Below are 10870 nucleotides of genomic sequence, written 5' to 3' on the forward strand. Positions count from 1 at the left end.
TTTAATGGATACGTAACAATTACCGCGACAAACAGAATCAATAATCATATTTCGACGAAGCGGTCGGCGATCACGTTCAACGTATCAACAATGTAAAGCGCGAAGGAAAACTTGATTAATTAAATTTACTTTCTAAATCAGCTCTAATGCAAATGTATTTTGTGCGCGTACAATCCGTAATCTCTCTGGCATTAACATTTCTCGGTGCTCTGAAATACAAATGATCTTTGTTCTTCTCTCTCCCTCTCTCTCTCTCCCCGCGTGTCCCATATCGTTCCTTGTTCAACGTTGAAATCATCGTAACGTTTATTGACACAAATATACAGACGAATTTCATCTGAGCCACAATTTTAATCGTAGAGCGTCCACACCGTTCAAGTAATACCGAAATAATCGTTTGTCACGTACGAAACCTAGATTCTCATATAAACGTAGCGCCGGACGATTGGTGATCTCCGTTTCCAATACCACCTCGTCCGCATTGTCCTCCATCATTGCTTGTATCGCTCTCCTTACCAAATTCGACCCGACTTTCCGTTTTCGATATTTCACGTCAACGGCCAACATGGCTATGTACCCACGTTGTATCACCTTTCTGTGGATATCCAACTTGCAGACAATGGCACCGATACACTTGTCACCATGCATCGCCTTGACGAACAAAAAGCAAGAGTTTTTCTGTAAATTCTATGCCTGCAATACAAAGGAATCCAACGAAAACTGTCTTAAAAGTTCTTACACTTTCTTGTTGCATCTTATTGTCGCGTCTGAAATGTCGATTCTTATATTTTGAACATAAAATCGCGAATAGGTAGAATGCGTGAGCGACTTGTTCTTAAAATATAAATTGTAAAGATCAAGCTTTCTATAGAGATAATCATTAATCGTTTGTAATATTCGTATAGATATACTTACCAGGAAACATAATTTTGGCCAGTTATGAATGAAGTATCTGTATGTGTAAATGGAATAAGGTTCGCTGAGATCTTTTTGTATCAGCTGCATGATATCGGGCATCTGTAGTTCACTCGAGTAACTGACATATTGGATGTTACTGTCGTCGTTTTCTGAGGATAAGGTTTTCGCTTCGTCTAAACAGATATAACAATAACAGAATCTAAATAAATGGATGGAAATACAATTTATATTGAATCAGTAACTCTAAATAATGATCGTGTAACCGCACGAACTGTATAAACTTGATATTGTAATATATTTCGACCTGGTTACTTAACATTCAACAATTATTACACTTTCGTTTTATTTATGATACAATAAATGCTTGCCAGTAATACAACAACAATTAAACATGAATTTATCGTACCGTGCTGGTTGAAGTGACCTTGTCGAGGCATTCCATTTGTACGTGGTTCCTCGTACGTATCGCTAGTTGTCAGACTCAATCGAAACTTAATGTCTAAATTCATGATATCGGTTACAGAATTTTCTGATCCCTCTTCGACGTTGCTTGGCTCAGCTTCCGATTCGATCGTGTCTGTAACGTTGTTCAACTGTACGCTTTCCATTTTTCTCAATTTTCCTAGATTTCTGTTGTCCGAATTCCACTTCTTAAGGGTAGTATGTACAGGATGACTCAATAATATTAATTTTAGTTTTCTATACAAAACGCTGATGTGCCATCAGAGTTTCTCGTTGCGGCACACGTTCTTCAATCGAATTTTCATAATTACGGTAAACTAATTCACCTATTGATACTATTTCTACTTTAAAATCCGAATATCCGACATAAACCGTTCAACAACGGGCACCATATTGAATTTTCTGTGATAACAGCTACCACTAAAGCATAAACAATAATTTTACAAGATGCAGCTGTATGCGTGTATGGCTGGCGCCTCTTTCGGTGAAAATATTAAGTTTCGTACGATGTTAATTAAAATTACTGACGCGCCAACGCGATGCGCGCCTCTTATTGGTCAGTGTCTTTCGTTAATAATTCATTACGAAAGTCTCGAAGAAAATTTTTGCAAAGAAAAAAATTACTTCAAATGCCCTTAGGAATTCCTTATTTCCCAAATACAAGTGACTTTTGGAATACCCTGTATACGAGATAAATATTTACGCACCCATAGCATATGCATGACTTTCGTCGCCGATACACTTCATACGCATCAACTGCGATTTGTATTTTCACTTACCGCTCAGAGAGGGCGTTGGATTTTCTCGCAATACCGGAAGTAAAGCAAGCCTAACTAGCATTTTGTAACATCAAGTTCCTTTTGGACCTTAGGCACGATGGGTAAGACGTTCGATTTTATATAGTTTGTCTTTTTATCGCTTTCAATCCGTGTTTTCTCTTTAAAAATTGGTAAGCAGCAACTTTTGCAAGTTTATATATACCTGTGTTTCTTTAATTGACGTATATATTTTATTGATAAAAATATCATAACAACTTTAAAATTTATTTATTATCGGCATTGTGACTGGTACTTTGTCACTGTTCTGTGTATACGACAACGTGTGTATGTTATTCTTTGAATGATCGGTTCTTTTCATTATTTATTGTATCGTCTAATTTTACGAAAATCAAATACAAAGAAATTGTTCTGTTACAGGTATTTCTCGTGATCACTGGCATAAAAGACGAGCGACTGGTGGGAAAAGGAAACCTATCCGAAAGAAGAGGAAGTTCGAATTAGGACGTCCAGCTGCAAACACTAAACTCGGGGCACAACGTATTCATACGGTATGATTGAATAATATTTTATATTAAAATAATATGTTATTAGATTTTTGGAATGATGAATACCTTTACCTACTCTGAAAGTTTTGAAGACTTTAATCTCACAGCGTACTGAAAGCAATTTGGATATCATTAGAGTGTATTTGTTTTAAAATAACTTTAATCCAGAAATGCCTTTTCTTCCTTGTTCAAACTAGGTACGTACACGAGGAGGTAATAAGAAATACAGAGCACTTCGGTTGGACACAGGAAACTTCTCGTGGGGTTCGGAGTGCACCACAAGGAAAACGCGTATTATCGATGTTGTTTATAACGCGTCGAACAATGAATTGGTGAGAACAAAGACTTTAGTGAAGAATGCAATTGTCACGATAGATGCAACACCTTTCAGACAATGGTACGAAAGCCATTATGTTTTGCCACTTGGTCGAAAGAGAGGTGCAAAATTGGTAAGTGATCGATTTGATCTTTCTGAGTCCTCAAGACGAGAATATTTTAAGGGAAACATAAATTGAACAAGCATAAATATGTGACAGACCGAAGCTGAGGAAGAAGTTTTAAATAAGAAACGTTCAAAGAAAGCTGAATCTAAATACAAAACAAGACAAAGGGTTGCTAAAGTAGAACCTGCTCTGGAAGAGCAATTTGCAACAGGACGTGTACTTGGTAAGAAACATCTGTGTGCTATATTATGTATAATTGATATTAGACTCTCTGTGTAATATGCTGATATCGTTTTTATATAACTTATAATATCTTGTGTTATTTATCTTTATATAATATCTCCTTTTCTACAATATGATTTTTTAATGAATGAAAGGAAATCAATCTTTTTCAAATTTAAAATTGCAATACTGTAATGTCATGGAATTTTTGATAAATGATAATCTTCTTTCAGCTTGTATAGCAAGTCGACCTGGACAATGTGGTCGCGCTGATGGCTACATCCTCGAAGGAAAGGAACTTGAATTTTATATGAGAAAGATTAAGAGCAAAAAAGCTAAATAAACATGTAACCATGGGAAGAAAATAAAGAAATCTATATAAAACGAAAACTGGACTAAAAGTTTGAAATCAATTATAAAAGTAAACCCGACATTGTATACATATTTTTGAATTCTTGTTCGGGTAATCAAGTTAAAGTAAGTTCACACTATCATTTGTATAATATATAGATTTCATACAACCAATCAGTAGAAAGTAATATGTATTTATTTATTGCTCATTACTTATCCATTTACTCCATATTCAGTATGTCTTAGAATACATCACTTTTATAAGTCTGTATGAAAATTAACAATTTTATGTATATACATAAAATAACGTACGTAGGTAGTTTTCTAATTTTTCGGTCAACCTTTAAATTAAAATCCTATTCGTTTTAATAATCGTTTAAATATAATTTTCCTTATGAAATCATTCATCTCGTGTTTGTCATGGAATAAGGATACAGATTCTGATACTTCATACAGTTTGTTACATGATAGGGTATAGATTCTGCCAGCACGATTATTCATAGTATCGTTTTGATTTTGAAATTAATGTATATGTATATATACGTTTGTACATGTACTCTTTACTGACTACTTACGGTTAGTTTGAAACTGGAAAGTATTTTAACTTTTTATCCTTCCTACTTGTTTCTATCGATTCCAATAGAACTGACGAGTCGATCGCAAGTACAAAATGAAACAAAATATTTTTAGAATAATAGAAACGAAAAGCATTATACTTCAATATTCTCTAGGAATATTTCAACACGTTAATCGATCAACTACATATATCACAAAAATATTGTATTCGCATAAATCATAAACCAATGTATTGACGTTTTCCTGATATGCAACACACTCTGAAGCCATGTAGTGTTCTACTTCATTTTTGCTTGGTATCTTTCTTTGTTACTAGTCACCTAGCTCGATCTGATAACTGATGTGGACTCTTTTTCTGAAACCGTAATAGTTTCTTACCTGATTATAACACGTCGGACGGATTTTCGAAGTAATGCATTAAGGGGGTATTCTGACTTCTCAGCTAATACCATGATCTTATCCCAAGTAATAAAAGAAATGAAAATTTTGTACATACTCATAATGAATTATTTAACAAAAATCATTTGATATCAGATATCTTTGTTGCCCTGTTCAAAAGGTTAACAATTCGACCGATTTATTGGCTTAAATTATAATTTATCCAATTTAAAAAAAAATATAGTTTAGCAAATTTTAAGCTGCGAAGATTCGAGAACAGCCCCTTAAGATATACAAAATTTGTACACGCCAATGTGTTAGTAAATTACTTTGTCATATGATTATTGGAATGATAACTTAAAAAGTATGAAGGGTCCAAAAGCATATCCAGTGTAAGTTGAATGTTTCGATTTTTCTAATACTCATAACATTGCACTTTCTTAACATCGACTAAACATAAACGAAATAAAGGCAGTCACTCGTGTTATTAGCGCACGTAGGCTCTGTGAATAAATATTCTTTATTTTTTTTTTGTCGATTGCATTTTTACATTATAAAAACTGTCGTACAAAGTATTATTTTGTGTTACGTGTAAACACAAAATGCGAAGGCGATGGAGATGAAGTGTATTAGGGTATTACGAAAAAAGTTCTGAGATAAGAGTTTATGCTTGAAAATTGTGACTCCATTTTTTCAAGGACTTACACGGATGCGCTCTAGGCCCTCCATATATTTGACGTCACATGTTGAGTATTTATCATAAGTCGTGGCATCACCTGCTGCTGATTCGCATTCGCAGCAGAGCTGGTGACGATAGTAGTGAACGAAGGTTTCTGAGCGCATGTTCTCATATGCGTTGGCCAATGCGACTGCTGACAAGGATAGTCGCAATACGCCGTGTTCCAACAACAGTAAAACACTGCTTCACGACCGCACATTGCACACCATTGTTTGCGTTTAATATCCTCAATACAACGCAATTTCTCCTCTTCAGCTTCTTTGCGAGTTTCTTCTATAGCTCGCAGCCTTTCAGCTTCCAAACTTGCTTTCATTTCCCTTAATATTCGATCTGAAACCGAAAATTTTCGTTTATATGTAGACATAGAAGAAACAATGATGAAAACAACATATTTATTTTTTTGAAAATATTATGGTATACCGGTATTGTGCTTTAGTTCAGCTAATTGTTGTTGATGCTGCCATCTCATACGTTCTATTTGCAATCGTAGAAAATGGACAGTTGCTTGGTGATTCTCCGACGTTGTACTCTCACTATTTTGATTTCCTCGAGCTGCTTCTTTATACGCCTCTTCCATTAACTGAGCCATTTTCCTGGCCAAATCTTGAGCACCATGATAGAGGCGAGCACTCACTGGCCCTGCTTCCGGAGGAAGCATTTGATACTCGGTACTATTTTCTGTCTGGTGTGTAGGCATATTATAAACTATAGAGTCGATCGAATTCGACAACAAACTCGCTGCTGACGAGTGTGGAATAAGCTGTGGGCAAGCACGAGTCTTAGGAAGTGACTTTCGAGCTTTGCTCTCCTTTTTTGGATGCGAGATTTGTACCGGTTCCGATTGTCTCTGCTGAATTGTTAAACCATCATCGATTCTTTCTTTCTCGGATATCGATGAGCTACCAACAGATTTTTTCGCGGTACCATCAAAAGTACCATTATTTATAACAAAAAGTAATGCAGTTGATAATGCAGAGTTCTGTTTAGATGCTTGAGCAGTTTCAGCGTCACTAGGTCGAGTTTTGTTGGTAGGCGATATCGAAACGGATGACGACGTTAAAACATCATTGTCAGGTTGCTTTGAGGAACCCTTCAACGACATTGCGTCGATTTGTTTGACTAAAATCTGACTTTCTTCACTTCCAGAATACTTCAAAGCTTTCTCGGCGTTTACTTTATCAACCATTCTGGTTTTTGGTTTATAAACTTTTCCTACCGTCTTCGACACCTTCAAATTATTTTTTTGTAATGAGTTTGTAAAACACTGATTTGTTTCGCTTTTATTACCGTGAACTTTTGACGGAGACGATTCTTTTTTGAGCACGTGAACCTCATCTGCCGGCTGTTTACCAACGTCTTTTACTTCTTCTTTCAGTAAGTTTTCTAATACCATCTTACTATCTTTCTCTAACTTTCCAGCATTATTATTTTGTTCCGTTATTACAGTACTTGATTTACTCGAATCGACCTTTTTCGACACATCCTTTTCATTTCCATCATTTGCGTTGACTACACTTTTACTTGAACCTGGTTTCGAATCCTCTTCGTTCATTGTTGAATTTGCTAACATACTTTTATCTATACTCATGTCCTCTTCTTTCACCGTGGTTTCGCTTGAATTCATAGATGTGTTGGAACCGTTGCTTGAAATTGAGATCAATTCGATTTCACTTGATCGTTCGGGGTCTTGTACTTTAGGCAGTTTATCGTCGACTTTGTGATATTCAGAGCTTGGATCGCACTCTATCGATGTCTTGTTTTCAGTGTCAGAATTGTCCGTTTTCTCAGAATCACTCTGCGACTTTGTTACTTTCACGTGCTGCCGTTTCTTTAGGAACGGTTTCTTTTTAGGAGTTAAAAATTCCGATGGTGGAAAATTGTTCGAACGAAGAGGATCGTAATTTGGTAACATTAATTTAATTTGCATAGGATCGTGTGGATTATATTGCACTTTGGGGGGCGCAAACTTGAACTGACCGAACACGAGTTCAAGCTTCCGACAATGTCGAGTAATTTCTCGTACACATTCTTCCATGTCTAATTTTCTCTTGCGCGGTAACGGAACGGGTGGATCTTCGGAATACAAATATAAATCTCGCGGTGGTACCCAAGCACGATCGTGTTCTCCGAAGAAACGTACGTCTACGAAACCTTGAGAGTTTATACGAGGCATAGCTTTGGCCGGCCAAAAGGGGAAACCTTTCAGTTTGGCCCACACTAAAGTATGTGGGCGACGACAAGGTTCGATAAACCATGACGGCTGCGGTCGCGGCAGGTTCCTTCCATGAGCATAGCAATCGGGGCAAGCCTCGATTTCGGAAACCTCTTGACGAGCTAATTTAATCATCTGCTTAGCTGCATTTGTTAATTTCGATGTGTCCGTGTATACGCCACCACCTAAGCAATATTACGTCTTAAAATTAATTGTTCAAATTACCAATATTGATTTCAGTTTAGTTGTCTTAACTTAATTTACAATATACATTACATACATGTATTAAATACAATACAATTGTGTTGTATCCACTTAGCATCGGCCATGAACGCATCTGTACTGCCGTACAGCTTGGCACGTACGTTTGATTCTAGAAGGCTTAAATCCATCGGTTTCACCACATAATCCATATAGTTTGGAGCATCCGCAAGTTCTACTGGTTTCCAAAATGGCTCCGACTGTGACAAAGATGTTCGAGTATAATGTCACCAAAGCAACAAGACATGAACAGATATAAGAGACCAATACGCACGCCAGGATACTCTCTCATCCTCTCAACTACATGTTTTAATAATAAGCACAATTGATCCACCGACAATTGAGCCATAGCTGTGGAACGTGTTTCCGCATTTTCTGCCCGCAAAATAGCTGCGCACTCCCCGCATATCCAATTTTGGATAGACGTCGACTGCATTCCTATACATTTGCGATGCCATGACCGAGGACACGCGCTACAATGGGCCTCCACAGATTCTTTGTGACAACGCCAACAGAATCTATCGTTCGTATTTCTTTTCTTTCGTTTACTTCTTAAGTTGTTTTCTTCTGAGAGCGACTCTGACTCTTGAACACTGCAATGTTAATTCAAAAAATTCTCTACAGTAATATTAACTTATCTAAAATGATCAAGAGTTTAATTTCACCAAATTGCATTGAATTAAATAATGTGAAAAAATATACGCCAATAACATGTTAAAGAGAAGCATCAAAAGAAGAATCGATTTACACTCACATTAAATTCCGTTGTTTTCTTTTTAAATTATTTGCACTTCTGATAGTAGGTGTTTCTTTTGTGCTTGAATTCTTATTAATTCTAGGATTGTTTTTTGACACAGGAGTAAGTACATCTGACTTTTCTATATTCTGAACACATTCTACTTTATCTATGTTACATTTAATTTCTTCCTTATTCCCTTCTAGAATAATCACCTCTTCCTCGTTTTCCATCTTCTCTGCATCACAGTCTGTAGCTTCATTTTTCTTCTTAATTATATTCTTAGTATCTGCATCCACAATGCCCTTTTCATCTTTGACTTCTGTGTCCACAGATTTAGAATTTTCTGTCTTGGATGTAACCGGGCATTGTTGCTGTAAAGAATTTGTAAGTGTTCCTTCAGCCTTTGTGGATGTCATTTTCATTCATTGCATGTGTTTACTTCAATAGGGATTTACTTGACATCTAAACAGAGAACATAGTAATTAGAAACCATATAAATATTGGGAAATGTATGTTTTACATTGTACAACTAAATTTCTGGCTATTTCTTTCATTTTAGTCAACCATTTTTAGAAAAAATGAAGTGGAAAAATTTCACAGAAAAACGATGTAATGAAAAATTTTCTATACATGCCTGTGGTACAATAAGTGACAAAATCAAGAAATTCAAGCATAATAAAAAATGCATATTAACTTTAAAAAACATCTTGGATGGTCAGTAAGAATGCTAGCATCTAAATTAAGCATTAATGGATGTTTATGTGTATCAGAATATATTAGTAATTTTTAATGATGACAGTGATACCACAAAAAAAATGTTGAGATTGGTGTCTATATAATCGGCCTCTATGCAACATAGGCTGTAAATAATTCAATGCATTAAAAAATTTGCAATATGCAAGCCCGTTAAACACGTTTTTGCTAAAATCAATCCAGAACATTCTGATTAATAATAGTATGATTTAGAATACAGTTATGATAGCTATAAAAGTGTTTTAATTATATATTTTCTACTCCAATAAATAGACAAAACAATTACCATTTATAGATTTTGTATATGAATTTATGTTTTAGGGCAGCAAAAGGACTCGACTTAGTTTACAGTTTATCAGATGCTTCCCAGAGGTCAAATAAACCACTTGTAATGTAAATTCTAAACAACATGGATAGACGACATATATCACTTACTAACACGGCATTACATCAAACAGCACGAGCAATCCTTCCCCCTCTGACATGCCCGCCTTCCATCTGCTAGTGTCTCCATCTCTCAATAATATTTAAAACTAATAAAATCACGTGGCTTCTTATACATATGTATACGCTATTAAAAACAGAAAGAGTTAATCATTTTGATAAATATTTGTACTTTTATTATGTAAATACTTCTTTTACATACCCATTTACGTAACCATATCATTCATACACAATATATATTTATATAAAATGTATTTATATATTATGTATGTATGCGTGTGCGTGTTTTATCATATACATATAATGTACATTATATACGCTTATGTATAAATAGTATACATGCAATTTCAATAATTACTTGTTTATCTATTTACGTGACTATACACGAACCAAAATATATACATAACTTTCAAAGAAATTATCAATTTTCAATGATAATGCCCCGAATCTCTTTTTCATTCGAAGAGGTTATCTTCTGAACAAAGCATAAATACATTTTATTCTTTATGTATCCTATATGGACAGTTTTATGTAATTCCGCAGAAATAATATCTCGTAGTAAATGTATTCTGAATCAGTACCTCTCAACACGATATTCACTTCTCTACGATGTGTGTATGCGATAGAAAAAATTTCAAGCGTTTCAACTATTTTCATCTGTGTACGTATTTATAATACGAATAAATATGTCCGAAATATAAATGATTGATTATCTATATATTTACATGGTAACAGGTACCATAATGATTTTGAATAAAAACACTGAATACGGCAAAACCACGGACAAAATTATTACGTACATATTTTTATAGGATTGCATTATGAGTTAGTCTTAAAAATTTATGTTCATATTTACATACATAGATAATAAAGTGCTGCTCTCTAGATAGTTTTTTTTTACATGGATCGACGGTTCTCTACATGATACACTGATCACGAGTATATGTGTACTATCCGGTAAATGTATGCAACGTATGTATATAACACGGGCACAAGGGACTCGTGTACCGATGTAAATACGCCTGCACGTATACATCGTAAGTTCACC

General features: G+C 35.1%; 3 protein-coding genes across 10 annotated transcripts; 1 reads left to right on the forward strand and 2 right to left on the reverse strand.

Annotated features, from left to right (window-relative positions):
• Positions 1-288: 288 nt before the first annotated feature.
• LOC144471245 (N-alpha-acetyltransferase 30) lies at positions 289-1779 on the reverse strand. Its single transcript, XM_078183122.1, has 3 exons — positions 1325-1779; positions 916-1091; positions 289-651 (listed from the first exon to the last, which is right to left on the reverse strand). Exons 1-3 carry the CDS (start codon positions 1524-1526, stop codon positions 334-336), a joined length of 696 nt encoding a protein of 231 aa, XP_078039248.1. The 5' UTR covers positions 1527-1779; the 3' UTR covers positions 289-333.
• A 390-nt stretch (positions 1780-2169) lies between these two features.
• Rps8 (ribosomal protein S8) lies at positions 2170-3759 on the forward strand. The gene is made up of 5 exons (XM_078183127.1): positions 2170-2260; positions 2577-2707; positions 2902-3153; positions 3241-3370; positions 3603-3759. The coding sequence occupies exons 1-5, from the start codon at positions 2257-2259 to the stop codon at positions 3710-3712; spliced, it is 627 nt and encodes a 208-aa protein (XP_078039253.1). The 5' UTR covers positions 2170-2256; the 3' UTR covers positions 3713-3759.
• A 468-nt stretch (positions 3760-4227) lies between these two features.
• Zmynd8 (Zinc finger MYND-type containing 8) lies at positions 4228-10786 on the reverse strand. Of its 8 annotated transcripts, none has more exons than XM_078183048.1 (8): positions 10025-10627; positions 9814-9949; positions 8641-9087; positions 8161-8479; positions 7906-8086; positions 5834-7810; positions 5451-5743; positions 4228-4651 (listed from the first exon to the last, which is right to left on the reverse strand). In XM_078183048.1, the coding sequence occupies exons 3-8, from the start codon at positions 9045-9047 to the stop codon at positions 4613-4615; spliced, it is 3216 nt and encodes a 1071-aa protein (XP_078039174.1). In that variant the 5' UTR covers positions 9048-9087; positions 9814-9949; positions 10025-10627; the 3' UTR covers positions 4228-4612. The 8 variants fall into 8 exon arrangements, with proteins under 8 accessions (XP_078039174.1, XP_078039173.1, XP_078039169.1 ...); XM_078183047.1 differs by having other exon boundaries at positions 5380-5743; XM_078183043.1 differs by lacking the exon at positions 10025-10627 and adding an exon at positions 10683-10786 and having other exon boundaries at positions 4228-5743.
• Between the last annotated feature and the right edge of the window lie 84 nt (positions 10787-10870).

The sequence above is a fragment of the Augochlora pura genome, chromosome 6 (genome assembly GCF_028453695.1).
Source record: "Augochlora pura isolate Apur16 chromosome 6, APUR_v2.2.1, whole genome shotgun sequence".
Lineage (NCBI taxonomy): Eukaryota > Metazoa > Arthropoda > Insecta > Hymenoptera > Halictidae > Augochlora > Augochlora pura.